Source organism: Amphiura filiformis, chromosome 3, assembly GCF_039555335.1.
Source record: "Amphiura filiformis chromosome 3, Afil_fr2py, whole genome shotgun sequence".
NCBI classification, from domain to species: domain Eukaryota; kingdom Metazoa; phylum Echinodermata; class Ophiuroidea; order Amphilepidida; family Amphiuridae; genus Amphiura; species Amphiura filiformis.
Window position 1 is genome coordinate 34,372,476 of NC_092630.1, and position 19,228 is coordinate 34,391,703.

General features: G+C 38.4%; 1 protein-coding gene across 1 annotated transcript in view; it reads left to right on the top strand.

Moving 5' to 3' along the window:
• Positions 1-19,228, top strand: part of LOC140148409 (integrator complex subunit 13-like) — a 33,409-nt gene that overhangs the window by 2,955 nt on the left and 11,226 nt on the right. The window contains exons 2-12 of the mRNA XM_072170339.1: positions 3,944-4,179; positions 4,670-4,744; positions 5,368-5,573; positions 5,955-6,035; positions 7,860-8,079; positions 13,790-14,033; positions 14,792-14,835; positions 15,307-15,616; positions 16,157-16,233; positions 16,929-17,086; positions 18,123-18,353. Of these exons, the coding sequence (XP_072026440.1) occupies positions 3,958-4,179; positions 4,670-4,744; positions 5,368-5,573; positions 5,955-6,035; positions 7,860-8,079; positions 13,790-14,033; positions 14,792-14,835; positions 15,307-15,616; positions 16,157-16,233; positions 16,929-17,086; positions 18,123-18,353 (1,868 nt within the window). The 5' untranslated portion in view covers positions 3,944-3,957. The remainder of the gene's footprint in view (positions 1-3,943; positions 4,180-4,669; positions 4,745-5,367; positions 5,574-5,954; positions 6,036-7,859; positions 8,080-13,789; positions 14,034-14,791; positions 14,836-15,306; positions 15,617-16,156; positions 16,234-16,928; positions 17,087-18,122; positions 18,354-19,228) is intronic.

Genomic DNA, 19,228 nt, shown 5'->3' on the forward strand with positions numbered 1-19,228 from the left:
CGTTAAAAGTTTTGATGGTAAGAGTAAAGAAGGCGTGCGGAGCGTGCAAAAATCTTGCATTGTATAACAAAAGAGTGTGCGCACATTTTGTTTAAAGTTAAAGAATACACGCGCAGCGCACAAAAATTTTGAGTCACCAGCCCTTAATAATTAGATAACCCCCATATTTTGGTTTATACCCCCCTATTTTTGTCTCGCCTGAATGATCAGGGAGAGACTTAGTAATCACTATCGTGTGTGTGTGTCCGTGTGTGGGGTGGGTGTGCGTGTGTGTGTTCGGAAAAAGCTTGTGAACGTGTTATCTTAAGAACCGTAAGTGCTATGATGATGAAACTTTATAGAGGGTAGCATGACCAAAGTGTCTCGACCTGATTAGATTTTCAGCGCAAAATATGGTAATTAAGTACCTAATTTGCATAATTTATGCGTAATAAGCAAAATACCTTGTGAACAGATTATCTGGAGATCTGGATGGGTTACGATGACGTAATTTGGTGGGGAGTAGCGTGGCCAGAAGTTCTCGACCTGATTAGATTTTGAGCGCAAAATATGGTAATTAAGTACCTAATTTGCATAATTTATGCATATTTGATGCGTAATCAAGCAAAAAACCTTGTGAACAGCTTATCTGGAGATCCGTATGGGGAGTACGGTGACGTAACTTGGTGGGGAGTAGCGTGGCCAGAAGTTCTCGACCTGAACAGCTTATCTGGAGATCCGTATGGGGTACGGTGACTTAAGGGAAAGCATATTTGATGCGTATCAAGCAAAAAAACCTTGTGAACAGCTTATCTGGAGGAAATTTGGGGAAATTGAAGAGAATTAAGGGAAATTCAGGGAAATTCAGGTGAATTAAGGGAAATTGACAAGAATTAATGCAAATGGAGGGGAAATTTGGGGAAATTGAAGAGAATTAAGGGAAATTGAGGGAAATTCAGGTGAATTAAGGGAAATTGACAAGAATTAATGCAAATTTGGGAAAATATAGGGAAGTTAAGGGAAATTTGAGGAAAAATTGGGAACATTGAGGGAAGTTAAGGGAAATTGAAGAGAATTAAGGGGAAGGGGGAAATAAAGGGCAATTTTGGGAAAATTAAGGGAAATTCAGGTGAATTAATTGAAATTGTGGGAAATTGACAAGAATTAAGGGAATTTGGGGAAATTGAGGGGAATGGGGGAAATTAAGGACAATTTTGGGAAAATTAAGGGGAATTGAGGGAAATTCAGGTGAATTAATTGAAATTGTGGGCAATTGAGAGGAATTGGGGAAAATTGAGGGGAATTAAGGGAAATTTGGGACGCTTTTTTCCCGAAAATCGTTTGGACATAAAAAGTGTCCGAAATCGGTTTCCGAACACTTTTGATGTCAAGACGCATTTTTCCCGAAAATCGTTTGCACATCAAAAGTGTCAGTAATCGGTTTCCGAACACTACTGATGTCAAGACGCTTTTTCCCGAAAATCGTTTGGACATCAAAAGTGTCCAAAGTGTCCGAAATCGGTTTCCGAACACTTTTGATGTCAAGACGCTTTTTCCCCGAAAATCGTTTGGACATCAAAAGTGTCCGAGATCGGTTTCCGAACACTTTTGATGCCAAGACGCTTTTCCCCGAAAATCGTTTGGACATCAAAAGTGTCCGAAATCGGTTTCCGAACACTTTTGATGTCAAGACGCTTTTTCCCCGAAAATCGTTTGGACATAAAAAGTGTCCGAAATCGGTTTCCGAACACTTTTGATGTCAAGACGCTTTTTCCCCGAAAATCGTTTGGACATAAAAAGTGTCCGAAATCGGTTTCCGAACACTTTTGATGTCAAGACGCATTTTTCCCGAAAATCGTTTGGACATCAAAAGTGTCCGAAATCGGTTTCCGAACACTTTCGATGTCAAGACGCATTTTTCCCGAAAATCGTTTGGACATCAAAAGTGTCCGAAATCGGTTTCCGAACACTTTTGATGTCAAGACGCATTTTCCCGAAAATCGTTTGGACATCAAAAGTGTCCGAAATCGGTTTCGAACACTTTTGATGTCAAGACGCTTTTTCCCCGAAAATCGTTTGGACATCAAAAGTGTCCGAAATCGGTTTCCGAACACTTTTGATGCCAAGACGCTTTTTCCTGCAACTTGTTTGGACATCAAAAGTGTCCGAAATCGGTTTCGAACACTTTTGATGTCAAGACGCTTTTTCCCCGAAAATCGTTTGGACATAAAAAGTGTCCGAAATCGGTTTCCGAACACTTTTGATGTCAAGACGCTTTTTTCCCAAAAATCGTTTGGACATCAAAAGTGTCCGAAATCGGTTTCCGAACACTTTCGATGTCAAGACGCATTTTCCCGAAAATCGTTTGGACATCAAAAGTGTCCGAAATCGGTTTCGAACACTTTTGATGTCAAGACGCATTTTCCCCGAAAATCGTTTGGACATCAAAAGTGTCCGAAATCGGTTTCGAACACTTTTGATGTCAAGACGCATTTTCCCGAAAATCGTTTGGACATCAAAAGTGTCCGAAATCGGTTTCGAACACTTTTGATGTCAAGACGCTTTTTCCCGAAAATCGTTTGGACATAAAAAGTGTCCGAAATCGGTTTCGAACACTTTTGATGTCAAGACGCTTAGGAATTAAGGGAAATTTGGGGAAATTGAAGAGAATTAAGGGAAATTGAGGGAAATTCAGGTGAATTAAGGGAAATTGACAAGAATTAATGCAAATTTGGGAAAATATAGGGAAGTTAAGGGAAATTTGAGGAAAAATTGGGAACATTGAGGGAAGTTAAGGGAAATTGAAGAGAATTAAGGGGAATGGGGGAAATAAAGGGCAATTTTGGGAAAATTAAGGGAAATTCAGGTGAATTAATTGAAATTGTGGGAAAATATGGGAAATTGACAAGAATTAAGGGGAATTTGGGGAAATTGAGGGAATGGGGGAAATTAAGGACAATTTTGGGAAAATTAAGGGGAATTGAGGGAAATTCAGGTGAATTAATTGAAATTGTGGGCAATTGAGAGGAATTGGGGAAAATTGAGGGAATTAAGGAAATTTGGGACGCTTTTTTCCCGAAAATCGTTTGGACATAAAAAGTGTCCGAATCGGTTTCGAACACTTTTGATGTCAAGACGCATTTTCCCGAAAATCGTTTGGACATCAAAAGTGTCCAAAGTGTCCAAATCGGTTTCGAACACTTTTGATGTCAAGACGCTTTTTCCCGAAAATCGTTTGGACATCAAAAGTGTCCAAATCGGTTTCGAACACTTTTGATGTCAAGACGCTTTTTCCCCGAAAATCGTTTGGACATAAAAAGTGTCCGAAATCGGTTTCCGAACACTTTTGATGTCAAGACGCTAGGGAATTAAGGGAAATTTGGGGAAATTGAAGAGAATTAAGGGAAATTGAGGGAAATTCAGGTGAATTAAGGGAAATTGACAAGAATTAATGCAAATTTGGGAAAATATAGGGAAGTTAAGGGAAATTTGAGGAAAAATTGGGAACATTGAGGGAAGTTAAGGGAAATTGAAGAGAATTAAGGGAATGGGGGAAATAAAGGGCAATTTTGGGAAAATTAAGGGAAATTCAGGTGAATTAATTGAAATTGTGAGAAATTATGGGAAATTGACAAGAATTAAGGGGAAATTGAGGGGAATGGGGGAAATTAAGGACAATTTTGGGAAAATTAAGGGGAATTGAGGGAAATTCAGGTGAATTAATTGAAATTGTGGGCAATTGAGAGGAATTGGGGAAAATTGAGGGTATTAATGGAGATTTGGGACGCTTTTTTCCCGAAAATCGTTTGGACATAAAAGTGTCCAAATCGGTTTCGAACACTTTTGATGTCAAGACGCTTTTTCCCGAAAAAATCGTTTGGACATAAAAAGTGTCCGAAATCGGTTTCCGAACACTTTTTTTATACCAATTCACAGTTTCTTATTTTCTTTTTGTTTTCAATAGGGCCATACCTAATCATGTCTTACCCGGCATCCTACAAGACTGTCTTTGTGATTGACCACAGCCCATTCTTTGCGGAGTCATGTAACCAACCTATTGAGTATGATTTGATCAGCAAATCCCGTACACAAGGTGTGATTCCATTGGCTCCTCTATCTAAGTCCCTGTGGACATGTAGTATGGAAGCCATTGTGGAGTATTGTAGAGTTGTCTACGATGTCTATCCCACAGGCAAACATGTAAGTTTTTGATTCATAAAACTTTTCACAAAAATGTTAACCTCATTATCTTTCAGACTGTATTTGCCTTTTTGAAGACATACATGGGTTAATCTGTGACATGGTACCATTACACCCAGGATCTCTTGCACTAGATGCACTATCTTGAGTCAAATATTTCATCTGCTCTGATTGTTAGTTTAGGTTAGGGTTATAACCAAAATATTAACAGTTGGTCATGCCTTTAAGTTTATCCTACAGTAAAATTAAGTATTTCTTGGCCAAACTGGAACATGTGTGTTGCGTCCATGTAATGTACTAAGCATGTATACAATGTAAGGCGCGTGTATGCTTTCTTCTGTTTATCGCGGAGCCACTAGCTTTCATAGTGTTCCAGTTTGGGCAAGAAATACTTAATTTTACTGTAGTAATTATGAGCATGCATTCCATTTTCATAATAAAAGGTTTGACTTGTACATGTATAACTCTCCTCCTCTATTTCATTTGATAGATAAGCTTGATTGCCAGTGATTCAGAAGCAAGACCAATAACATCATGGAATCAAGAAGAGCAGAATGTTGCACCAGTAAGTCACTCATCACATTTTATTTATGACTGTATCAAAATATTAAATGTGTTGATTTCAAGATTACAGAAGCAATGAAGGTTTTTACAATAATCTTACTCATCTTTGCTCAGTAATTTTGAATGTTTTGTTTAATAACAAAATCACAGAATCATGGTTATGTTTGCACTAAAAACAGGAATGATATGTTTGATAATTGCAAATATATAAGTTTGAAAGTAACATTCATTTCATTTCATGATCTTCTGTGATTAAAAAAGGCTTATACCTTATCAATTTCACTGTTGTAAGCTGAAGATTGATCACTGCAACAGTGTGAGCATTTTTAAAATGGTTAGTGCTTTCTCAGAGACTGTATTGTCAGAATTATGTTCCAGTGAAAATTTGATCGAAGCTCAAGAATGTGCAATCCTGTATTATAATTAGTCAATTTGAGAACTTACTGAGCCAAAATTGGGCCAGTTTGAAAAAAGTGAGTGAGAGTAAACACAGAATTTGATCAGTAATAGAAATTATTTGCCATGTTTCGCCCTAACAAAAACAAAATTAATGGTGCCCTGGTAATTTGTATCTTACCATAAAAACCTTGTCACAGATACATGCATAATCATTGTTTAATTCAGATACTAGCCTCACTAGCCAAGCTTGGTCCACCTAATCGAGATGCAGACACCACCGACTGTAGCATTATCCATGGTTTAGCAGCCGCTGTAGAACAACTCAGTGAACCTACTGATGGCCAACAACAAATACGCAATGCACTCATGGAAGACAGTGAAGAGAGGATTCAAAACACTGGCAGGATTATTTGTATCACATGTATCAAAAGGTACTGAAACAATTCACCTTTTCGGTAAATCCTGCTAGCTTTTGTGGGCAGACCTCTGATGTCATCACTCCGATAGGCTTTCAAATGATCAGTAAAGATGTTCACTAAACAATGTATACATTGGTGGAACGTCAAATGAACAACATCTCAGGTCTGTCCACAAAGGCTTATGGGATTTACCGAAAAGGAGAATTAGTTCTATAATAAAATTCCAGTGATTTGGTCTGTTGTACATCTATAGGTAAATTAATGTAAGTTAATGATAATGCATAGATCAGCAAAATTAGGCTGCCACACAATTATTACAGAGTTTCATCTTATGAAAGTTGTTTTGCAATATTTTTGAATAATAATGTTCTGTTTTACTTTTGTTTGTTGTAGTACTTCCCATGCTGAAATGTTGAAGGAATGTGTTCGAGATGCCATCATACAACAGAACAAAGCAATATTAGGATCAGACAGGTGAATCTACAGCTTTTATTTAGAACAAATTATCTACCAGCTACTTTTTAAAATAATGAAAGAAGTTACACCTATCACATTGTATTTTTTGCAGTAATGTTGCCCATTCATGAAAGCCCTCATAAATGCTTATTTACATCTGACACACTTATTCTGTTACCAAATACCATGGTACCTTGTTATCCTTTATAATGTATGAATGTCCGGGTCAGCTAGTTGTTCCCAAGGGGTGTTAATTCAAATTGAGAAAAATGGGTGTTATTCTAAGTGCCATTATTCCAAAAATTTTGGTATGGGTTAGAGTTAAGGGAATGAGTTAGGGTTAGAGTTATTCTTAGGGTTTTGCTCAGTTTGGCTTAACACCCATTCAGAATTAATGGATAGGAACTTGAAAATCTTGTGATGATCCAACTGGAGATGAAGTCAATTTCTAGTTTGTGATATAATATCATTAATATGTGTTACAAGACTTGCGTTTGAAGCAAACAAACTCTACCTTTCAGTGCAAATTTATGTTGTTCATTTATTCTTCCTGTTGAGGGTATCTGAAATGTCAACAAAGAAATGAATGTACACAGTTGTTCTTTACATGTACTTCGGCGATGTTCATGTTTCATTGTCAAATGTTATAGTAAAAGAAAATAGACAATGAAAGAATCATTTAATTCTTTTTATATAACTGATACAAAGTTTCTTGTCATTTGATTGGCCAACTACTATTGATTATTTCTGCTATTTTTAGTGGCCAGCTGCAAAAGGACTGTTGTAATCCATGTCCGTGCAATAATCATTTTTCATAGTAATGCAGACAGACGTGTGAGCGTATAGCATGAGGTTTCCACGTCAACTCACCAATTAAAGGTGCGGGTGTTGCTTCTAAAATAAATATGCATTTAGATATCTTTTGATTTATTTTGTTTTCCTGGTTATTAATAAAATTAAGTGGAAACAAGGGAACTTATATATGAGTTTATTTACAAATATTGAATGTTTTTATTCGTTCAATGAAAAGAATACTTCTATTTGGTGAAATATGAACTGTTCCATTCAACTCGGCAAAGCCTTATTGAATGGAACAGTCCATATTTATGAAAATATTCTTACCATTGAACTCATAAACATTCAATATTTGTTTACCATCTCCCTTCTACTTTATCATAATGTGACAGGCAATAGATATTCTGATTTACTCTTGAAGCAGATGTTTGTCAACAATCCAAAACTTCTCACAGCCATTTCATTTCATTTCATTTCATATTTATTCAAAATAACATTGTGGCAAATAGCCAAATTGCATTACTTTTTACAATTTTAAAACATCAAAATTATTTACTATTATTACACATAAATGTTATTAAAATATAATATTACAAGAAATAAGCATAAGAAAAACATAAAATATTATATTACACATAATTATAAAAGCTTATCTCCACACTCAGCCCATCACACCACACTCACACACACCCCCACTCGACTCCTAAGCACACCTCTTACTACCAAACACAGTGACCCCAAATAATACGCGCCACACACCAAATCAAATAAGCATCAAATAAGCATAAGAGAAACACAAATATTATATAGCACATAATTATGAAAGCAAACCCCTTAACTAATCTTATCGCCACACTTATCCTCACATACACACATCCCCTCACCCCCTCTTAAGCACACCTCTTACTTCCAAACACAATCACCCCAAATAATACACACACACACCAAATCACCCCTATTCACACTTGTTAAACTGCATCATTGGGTGAAACAAAAGATCAATTATGTAACCGGCATTGTATATTTTATATTTCTTTTACATTGCAGTTTGCTTCCAATAGATATGTGTGACTGTGTATTAATAAATACATTCCCAGTTGATGCTGATGCCCATGTCAAGGACCAGAAACCTCACACAGTTAACCCTAATCTGACATGTCAGGTGCATTCTGTTAGATGTGGTCGATACCTAGCCAGTAAGATGAATAGGTTACTACTTGACCATTATGATTTGTCTATTACTATCATCACTGGCATCCCAATGAAGGTAGGTAACTTTTTGCTGGTCTGTCTGTTACCAGAAACCTCACACAGTTAACCCTAATCTGACATGCCAGGTGCATTCTGTTAGATGTGGTCGATACCTAGCCAGCAAGATGAATAGGTTACTACTTGACCATTATGATTTATCTATTACTATCATCACTGGCATCCCAATGAAGGTAGGTAACTTTTTGCTGGTGTGTCTGTTACCAGAAACCTCACACAGTTAACCCTAATCTGACATGTCAGGTGCATTCTGTTAGATGTGGTCGATACCTAGCCAGCAAGATGAATAGATTACTACTTGACCATTATGATTTGTCTATTACTATCATCACTGGCATCCCAATGAAGGTAGGTAACTTTTTGCTGGTCTGTCTGTTACCAGAAACCTCACACAGTTAACCCTAATCTGACATGTCAGGTGCATTCTGTTAGATGTGGTCGATACCTAGCCAGTAAGATGAATAGGTTACTACTTGACCATTATGATTTATCTATTACTATCATCACTGGCATCCCGATGAAGGTAGGTAGCTTGTTGCTGATCTGTCTGTTACCAGAAACCTCACACAGTTAACCCTAATCTGACATGTCAGGTGCATTCTGTTAGATGTGGTCGATACCTAGCCAGCAAGATGAATAGGTTACTACTTGACCATTATGATTTATCTATTACTATCATCACTGGCATCCCAATGAAGGTAGGTAACTTTTTGCTGGTGTGTCTGTTACCAGAAACCTCACACAGTTAACCCTAATCTGACATGTCAGGTGCATTCTGTTAGATGTGGTCGATACCTAGCCAGTAAGATGAATAGGTTACTACTTTTTGACCATTATGATTTGTCTATTACTATCATCACTGGCATCCCGATGAAGGTAGGTAGCTTGTTGCTGATCTGTCTGTTACCAGAAACCTCACACAGTTAACCCTAATCTGACATGCCAGGTGCATTCTGTTAGATGTGGTCGATACCTAGCCAGTAAGATGAATAGGTTACTACTTGACCATTATGATTTGTCTATTACTATCATCACTGGCATCCCAATGAAGGTAGGTAACTTGTTGCTGGTCTGTCTGTTACCAGAAACCTCACACAGTTAACCCTAATCTGACATGCCAGGTGCATTCTGTTAGATGTGGTCGATACCTAGCCAGTAAGATGAATAGGTTACTACTTGACCATTATGATTTGTCTATTACTATCATCACTGGCACCCCAATGAAGGTAGGTAGCTTGTTGCTGGTCTGTCTGTTACCAGAAACCTCACACAGTTAACCCTAATCTGACATGTCAGGTGCATTCTGTTAGATGTGGTCGATACCTAATGCCAGCAAGATGAATAGGTTACTACTTGACCATTATGATTTGTCTATTACTATCATCACTGGCATCCCAATGAAGGTAGGTAACTTTTTGCTGGTGTGTCTGTTACCAGAAACCTCACACAGTTAACCCTAATCTGACATGTCAGGTGCATTCTGTTAGATGTGGTCGATACCTAGCCAGTAAGATGAATAGGTTACTACTTGACCATTATGATTTGTCTATTACTATCATCACTGGCACCCCAATGAAGGTAGGTAGCTTGTTGCTGGTCTGTCTGTTACCAGAAACCTCACACAGTTAACCCTAATCTGACATGTCAGGTGCATTCTGTTAGATGTGGTCGATACCTAGCCAGTAAGATGAATAGGTTACTACTTGACCATTATGATTTGTCTATTACTATCATCACTGGCATCCCAATGAAGGTAGGTAGCTTGTTGCTGGTGTGTCTGTTACCAGAAACCTCACACAGTTAACCCTAATCTGACATGTCAGGTGCATTCTGTTAGATGTGGTCGATACCTAGCCAGTAAGATGAATAGGTTACTACTTGACCATTATGATTTGTCTATTACTATCATCACTGGCATCCCGATGAAGGTAGGTAGCTTGTTGCTGATCTGTCTGTTACCAGAAACCTCACACAGTTAACCCTAATCTGACATGCCAGGTGCATTCTGTTAGATGTGGTCGATACCTAGCCAGCAAGATGAATAGGTTACTACTTGACCATTATGATTTATCTATTACTATCATCACTGGCATCCCAATGAAGGTAGGTAACTTTTTGCTTGTCTGTCTGTTACCAGAAACCTCACACAGTTAACCCTAATCTGACATGCCAGGTGCATTCTGTTAGATGTGGTCGATACCTAGCCAGTAAGATGAATAGGTTACTACTTGACCATTATGATTTATCTATTACTATCATCACTGGCATCCCAATGAAGGTAGGTAACTTTTTGCTGGTCTGTCTGTTACCAGAAACCTCACACAGTTAACCCTAATCTGACATGTCAGGTGCATTCTGTTAGATGTGGTCGATACCTAGCCAGCAAGATGAATAGGTTACTACTTGACCATTATGATTTGTCTATTACTATCATCACTGGCATCCCAATGAAGGTAGGTAACTTTTTGCTGGTCTGTCTGTTACCAGAAACCTCACACAGTTAACCCTAATCTGACATGTCAGGTGCATTCTGTTAGATGTGGTCGATACCTAGCCAGCAAGATGAATAGGTTACTACTTGACCATTATGATTTGTCTATTACTATCATCACTGGCATCCCAATGAAGGTAGGTAACTTTTTGCTTGTCTGTCTGTTACCAGAAACCTCACACAGTTAACCCTAATCTGACATGCCAGGTGCATTCTGTTAGATGTGGTCGATACCTAGCCAGTAAGATGAATAGGTTACTACTTGACCATTATGATTTATCTATTACTATCATCACTGGCACCCCAATGAAGGTAGGTAGCTTGTTGCTGGTCTGTCTGTTACCAGAAACCTCACACAGTTAACCCTAATCTGACGTGCCAGGTGCATTCTGTTAGATGTGGTCGATACCTAGCCAGCAAGATGAATAGGTTACTACTTGACCATTATGATTTATCTATTACTATCATCACTGGCATCCCAATGAAGGTAGGTAGCTTGTTGCTGGTCTGTCTGTTACCAGAAACCTCACACAGTTAACCCTAATCTGACATGTCAGGTGCATTCTGTTAGATGTGGTCGATACCTAGCCAGTAAGATGAATAGGTTACTACTTGACCATTATGATTTATCTATTACTATCATCACTGGCATCCCAATGAAGGTAGGTAACTTTTTGCTGGTCTGTCTGTTACCAGAAACCTCACACAGTTAACCCTAATCTGACATGTCAGGTGCATTCTGTTAGATGTGGTCGATACCTAGCCAGTAAGATGAATAGGTTACTACTTGACCATTATGATTTATCTATTACTATCATCACTGGCATCCCAATGAAGGTAGGTAACTTTTTGCTGGTGTGTCTGTTACCAGAAACCTCACACAGTTAACCCTAATCTGACATGTCAGGTGCATTCTGTTAGATGTGGTCGATACCTAGCCAGTAAGATGAATAGGTTACTACTTGACCATTATGATTTATCTATTACTATCATCACTGGCATCCCAATGAAGGTAGGTAACTTTTTGCTGGTCTGTCTGTTACCAGAAACCTCACACAGTTAACCCTAATCTGACATGTCAGGTGCATTCTGTTAGATGTGGTCGATACCTAGCCAGCAAGATGAATAGGTTACTACTTGACCATTATGATTTATCTATTACTATCATCACTGGCATCCCAATGAAGGTAGGTAACTTTTTGCTGGTGTGTCTGTTACCAGAAACCTCACACAGTTAACCCTAATCTGACATGCCAGGTGCATTCTGTTAGATGTGGTCGATACCTAGCCAGCAAGATGAATAGGTTACTACTTGACCATTATGATTTATCTATTACTATCATCACTGGCATCCCAATGAAGGTAGGTAACTTTTTGCTGGTGTGTCTGTTACCAGAAACCTCACACAGTTAACCCTAATCTGACATGTCAGGTGCATTCTGTTAGATGTGGTCGATACCTAGCCAGTAAGATGAATAGGTTACTACTTGACCATTATGATTTATCTATTACTATCATCACTGGCATCCCAATGAAGGTAGGTAACTTTTTGCTGGTCTGTCTGTTACCAGAAACCTCACACAGTTAACCCTAATCTGACATGTCAGGTGCATTCTGTTAGATGTGGTCGATACCTAGCCAGCAAGATGAATAGGTTACTACTTGACCATTATGATTTATCTATTACTATCATCACTGGCATCCCAATGAAGGTAGGTAACTTTTTGCTGGTCTGTCTGTTACCAGAAACCTCACACAGTTAACCCTAATCTGACATGTCAGGTGCATTCTGTTAGATGTGGTCGATACCTAGCCAGTAAGATGAATAGGTTACTACTTGACCATTATGATTTGTCTATTACTATCATCACTGGCATCCCGATGAAGGTAGGTAACTTTTTGCTGGTGTGTCTGTTACCAGAAACCTCACACAGTTAACCCTAATCTGACATGTCAGGTGCATTCTGTTAGATGTGGTCGATACCTAGCCAGCAAGATGAATAGGTTACTACTTGACCATTATGATTTATCTATTACTATCATCACTGGCATCCCAATGAAGGTAGGTAACTTTTTGCTGGTGTGTCTGTTACCAGAAACCTCACACAGTTAACCCTAATCTGACATGTCAGGTGCATTCTGTTAGATGTGGTCGATACCTAGCCAGTAAGATGAATAGGTTACTACTTGACCATTATGATTTATCTATTACTATCATCACTGGCATCCCAATGAAGGTAGGTAACTTTTTGCTGGTGTGTCTGTTACCAGAAACCTCACACAGTTAACCCTAATCTGACATGCCAGGTGCATTCTGTTAGATGTGGTCGATACCTAGCCAGTAAGATGAATAGGTTACTACTTGACCATTATGATTTATCTATTACTATCATCACTGGCATCCCAATGAAGGTAGGTAGCTTGTCTGTCTGTTTATATACTATGATCAGCTTGTAATAGGCGAGAATTATATTATGCCTGTGTAAATTCACAAGAGGACGCGTCGGTCAAGCAATACGCAAAACGCTGTTAGAGTAGGTGGCATGGTGTACCAAGCTGTTTGTACGATATTCTATACTAGCAATACGCAAAACGCGGTTAGCGTAGGTGGTGCGCCAATCTGTTTGTACGCTATTCTATATCAGTCTACGATATTATGAGTCCCACCTGAGTGATTAAATCATTCAATCATGTTACACAGTGATTCATCAGAAATTAACAACAATGCAACCACACATCCACATGCTTTTATATCCTGAGGGCAGCTAAAGAGTGGTATAAAAATATGCAGATGCGTCAGGTGCAAAGTTGTTAATTTGTGATGAACCACTGTATAATATGATTAAATCTTGGACACTTGATTTGGAATGTTCTCCATTACCTTGTGATGAGAGTTTTGATTTTTGACCAATGAACTGATTTGCTCTATACAAGATGGCAATACACAATTTAGGTAAACAATGGTCAAATCTGTACCTAACAATGGTCAAATCTGTACCTATTGTGGCAAATCAGGAAAATGTATCATACATGACACCACAACAGATTTTTCATCAGTTTGTATCACATTATTTTGAAAGGACTTCTTACCAATTACACACAAGAGAATGGGTGGTGTTATATTAGAAAATTGCATATGTAGTTTTAAATAATTGTTACAAAACAATACTAACTTGCAAATTTGTTTAAATGTTTTGTCCATTTCACCTCTTCATAGGAGGAGCAGAATGCCAGTAGTTCAGCCAACTATGATGTTGATCTCTTGCATCACAAAAGTGCCCATGTTGAAATCCACAAGTTGGAAGAGTTACAACAGTTGTCTTCTGCTGCTGAGGCTGCTGCTAATGGCAGCAGTACTGCAGGAACATCTAGTGGTAATTCAGCTGCATCAGCACCTGCTAAATCAGATGGCAATCAGAGTGTACTGTTGAAATGGTGTCAACCAAGGGCTACATCTGGGGGTAAGTTGGATGCTTAGGACTTCTTGGTCTGTTGATTATAGAAGTGACAGCTGGGGATAGTTTAGGAATGATGATGGAAATCATAGTACTTCTTAAATGGTGTCAACTTAGCTTCATCTAGTGGTAGTAAGTATCCTGTAGTCAGTGAAGTAGCATAGGGGGGGTGGGCAGAGTGTACCCTTGACAAAAATTGAAAGAAAAAAGTGCCCTTCTGACAAAAAAATGAAAGAGAAAATCTGGAGGGCAAAGGAAAAGATCACCCTGTTCATGGGCCAAAATAGTGTAAAACACCCTGTTCATGGGCCAAAATAGTGTAAAATACAAAATGTTTGCACGCTGTGCACGCACATTGTCACAGTAAAGTCCTTTTTCATCCCGATCAGGGGCAAAAAATAGTGTAACATCGTCTCTCTTAAAAACAAAACCGGTATGTATTGTATGATGCAACTGCAATTTTTTTTGTCTGTGCTCTCTAAATTTTATTTTGCCCCCCCGACCAAGAAAGCTGGCTACGCCCCTGAGTCAGTGGCACCACCTACCTGTTCAGTCCTATTGAGAGCTAGAAGTATTCCATTGTCCATTTACTTAGATCAGTGCAGTCAAGAGAATGACACCAGATCTTGCAACCCACTGCCGGCATCCACTACTCAAAATATTGGACATGCCTGTCGTCTATCACACGGTAGAGGATAGTAAAAACACAAAAATTTTAGTCTCTAAATCAGACTGTAATGTTTGCCCCTTTTCTTGTTTTACAGAATTATTGTATTGCACAGGGACCTACAGAATATCACCTGGTGATGTAAGTATCAGTATATATTCTGGATGCCTTTTGCTATACATCTTGCAAAACCTTTATGGCCTTAACATGCTTTGTTTTACAGGTTTTATCTGAACACATGGGCCCCTAAACATTTAAAATCATACTAGGATACAACTGTAATGTGAATTGCTCTAATTACATTACAAAGTACATATCACCAGTATTAACTACATTAAATCAAGAACAACTTTATAGTATTTATGTACAACTGAATCTCATTAGTTTTAAACACCAGTATCACTTCATGTAGCAGTAACACATAAAAGTAACACTGCATTTCCTTCAGTTTAACTAATGTAATAATATGCAAAATGGGGAAATATCCATCAGAGCTCTGGTACTTTATTAACATGTTTGTGTCAATATAACAGACCACACTTGATGAAGTCATTTCTTTGTTCTCTATATTTTGTTCATTACTAAAATCCACTATTATTCCTACTTACGCAGGTGAATAGCAGACCATCCCTGTGCCTAACAAACTTTTTACTAAATGGACGTCAAGTCATGTTGGAGCAGCCACGCAAACTAGGCACCAAAGTCACATCTCACATGCTAGCCAGTCATGGCGGTGAGATCTTCTTACATAGTCTATCTACAGTCAGGTCACAATTAGAGGATCCACCATCAATCAGTGAGGGATGTGGAGGCAGGGTTACTGATTATAGGATCACTGATTTTGGAGAGTTTATGAGAGAGAATAGGCTTGCACCATGTCAAGAAATGCCTGAAATGGAGGAGGAGCCAGCAATAGATAGAGGTAAGATGATTGACATCAAATGAGAATGAAAGTATGTTTGACAATTAAAACAGACATATAACATACACTGTCCATGTTTTCTTTTCACCTGCGACAACAACAACAAACATGATTATTGTAAGACCAATCTATTGTAATGTTTTTGTGGAGGGTGTCTGCCTTTTGTCTCTTTCGTCAAAAAAAATTCTGCTGCAGTGCCTGAGCACGAAATTAATGGTGCCTTACATCCCCATGGGTAAGATTTGTGCACATGACAGGCAGTGGCGTAGCCAGGGGGCTGGGGGAATCCCCCCACCCACAGAAAATTTTCAGGGATGAAATGGGGATGGCAAAGAGTAAAGTGTCATAAAATGACTAAAAATGGGACAAAGAGTAACAAATGGGGGCAAAAATTTGGCTTTGCCCCTCAACACTAAAAGGCTGGCTATGCTGCTGAGGTCAAGTATATCGTTTGTTGTGCCATCTTGTTGTGGATGTCACTTGTGGTTGTTTGAGATTGTATATCATTATTTATGTTTTTGGTGTGTTTTATCTCAACAGCCAAATCACAACTAGAAAGAATGACCAGACACTGGCCAATGGTCATAAGTGATACCATTATTTTCAACATGCCAACAGTGAGTATTTATATTAAAGGATATTTAATCATATGAATAATAGAAAATTAAAAACAAATTAGTCCTTCTTTTAATAAAAGTTCTTCATAACAATAACAAACTGCATAAGATTTGTAAGCAATGAGTCTGTTTATTATGGTCAAGTTGGGCTTTGTGCATGTTGGGGTGCTCTTGTAAACATGTAAAATATGGAGAGCACATGAGATATTGATGTATAACAGCAGACACTCAGGAATGCACTCATCCTCACTTGCTGGGCAGTATTATTGAATCAAAAATAGCATAAAAACTCTGTATAAACATCGGCCACAGTGAGGGGTATTTGGTCTGTCCGTACTCGTCGTTTAGAGTCTGCGATATGGGAAATACAACTTGAATGTGTGTGTTTCTAGTAAGAGTGTATCGCTGTTGGCATGTGGCAATTGGTTATACAGCTGTGTGCGGTGTGTGGGGGCGTGTGTGTGGAAAGATGCGCTAACACTTACCAAGGTTTACCCCAATTCAAAAATAAGTAGTTTGTTGTTACGTCTACTTATTTACGATGTGGCACATATTTGTAATGCATTTCTTGACTATGTAACAGGTAGTGAAATATTCCTTCTGATTGCAATGTAATTTATGTGAAGGAAACCAGGTTTGGTGATAAAGGATAACCCTGACACCCAACACCAATTACAATTTGTACTTGCTTGCAGACTATAGAACCATTACAATCACTGATAACCAAGCCTGTGTTAGATGATATGGAAGTACTAGATTGCAAGAAAGTCATCTATCATTTAGTCAGCATGGAATCCAAAAATGAATCTTTACCAGTGCCTTCAATTGGATTCAGAGGAAAGGGACCAAAGAAGTAAGTACTATAGAACCATTACAATCACTGATAACCAAGCCTGTGTTAGATGATATGGAAGTACTAGATTGCAAGAAAGTCATCTATCATTTAGTCAGCATGGAATCCAAGAATGAATCTTTACCAGTGCCTTCAATTGGATTCAGAGGAAAGGGACCAAAGAAGTAAGTACTATAGAATTATAGAACGGCTCACTTTATCAGTTTTACCATTCCAGTGCTGTTGATCTGAATTGATTTCTCTTTTAATAATGTAGAATATCATTTACGTAAAATTGCCATGTTATTAGGCCTTGAAATGAATCTTTTCAGGGCACTCATTTTGAGGCTGCCACAGTTGTCAGGTCAATAATAATGAAACAATCAAGCAAAATGAGGAATGGAAACTTTGAAACTTGGCATTCATTCATTCATTCATGAGATTATTTTTACAAAGACCACCTCGATTCCAAGGACCAACAAATTAATTTTCAAGTACCTTATACATACAAAAACAAAAAAGTCAAAATTTCTGCAACTTTATTTAATTTTAGCCTGTTTTTGGTACAGTTCATGATGTCTGATTTGATGAATCAGGAATGGTGTGATTTCCTTGGCAACTGATATGACCAAAGTTAATTTTGCATTCATTAGGGGTCTCTATAACATTCTTTGACTGTTTCAAAAGACTTGGTTTTGAAGTTACAAAACTTAACGAAAGAGCCTCACGATGTGGCGCACATGTATCTTTCCATTAAGTGGGCACACCACAATAAACATCCTATTGAAATACACTGAAAAATACAAGAAAGTTTGTTTTCGACCCTTATACAGGGGACAGAATCATGCATCGCACACTAGCACAATTAAACATGAAATTACAATGGAAACATAACATGCATAGGAAGATAAACCAAAGAAAAAACTCTGGAAATACCTGCGGGTGTGGGGAATTGAACCCCAGACCTCTCGCTTGCGGTGCAAGCACACTATTCACTGTGTGATTCTTCTTTCATGTGTAGCAATTGATATATATACATGTATATTGTAATTCACAGAGATGAGCAATACAGACAGATGTGGTCGGAGATGGAGGTCCTAGTAAGAGCAGCCAGCACAACATCACCAGCACATCAACAAGTACTAGAATGTCTACTAGATTGCAGGAAACCTGCCTTAGATGACCCTAACAGGGGGTCAACTAAGAGGGCAGCGGAAAAGGTCATTGTCAAGGCTGAACCGGAAGTCATGATGCCACAGGATCTTTCTATGAAGTCAACTGTAGATAGGTATGGATTGCTTGACAGTACATTGTAGTTCAGTCGTAATACCCATATCATTCTAGCAATCACAGTGAGTGACTGGGAAATCACTAGTGATCAAATGCTGGTAAAGATTGTGATGCTACTAGCATTTCAGTTGTGGTTAGTGATATCGCTAGAAAGTTGTTTTGAAGCCAACTGGTTATGATTTGATGCTAGGCCTTGCTAGTGAGTGATTTCTGATAGACATATCAGCAAGGGCTTTTCTGACAAGTGACAGAGGTAACATCACAAGAAAACCATCACACTCCTTTTGACTGCTTTGTGTGATAAGGCCATTAAGGATGTAAATTTGCCAAGTTTTCTCTTGTGGTGTGATATGCAGCCAATACATAAACACACATAACAAGTTTTATATGCTTTCTTTACCAGCTATTCAGAGGTGCAATTGCTCTTAACATAGATGCTGTATTCAGTTCAGGTAGTCATTGTGACGTCAATGCCTCCATCTTGTGGGTACGGAGTGCCTTGTTGCTAAGAACACAGCGTTGACGCTTGACTGAAGAGGTGCGTCACGCACTACGACTTCCGCGTAATTCGAAGGCGTAATGTCAGTATTCACAAGATGGCGGAACCCGCGGAAAAGGCTGACGGCCTCTATATGTTGTACAGCAAGACAATAAAGTAATGAAATACACAGCAGGGTAGAAGAAGAAAAATAACAAAACAGTACCAATATGTTATAACATTCATGAAACATGTTGATGAATTTTCATACGAAGTGGTATGACATAATAAAGGGTGATTTTTAAGACTACGCTACAATCCACTCACGAAATTGCTTTCACTGGCTCAGCTGGCTTCTTCAGCAGATCATATTACTCTGAATATCATTTGTTGCT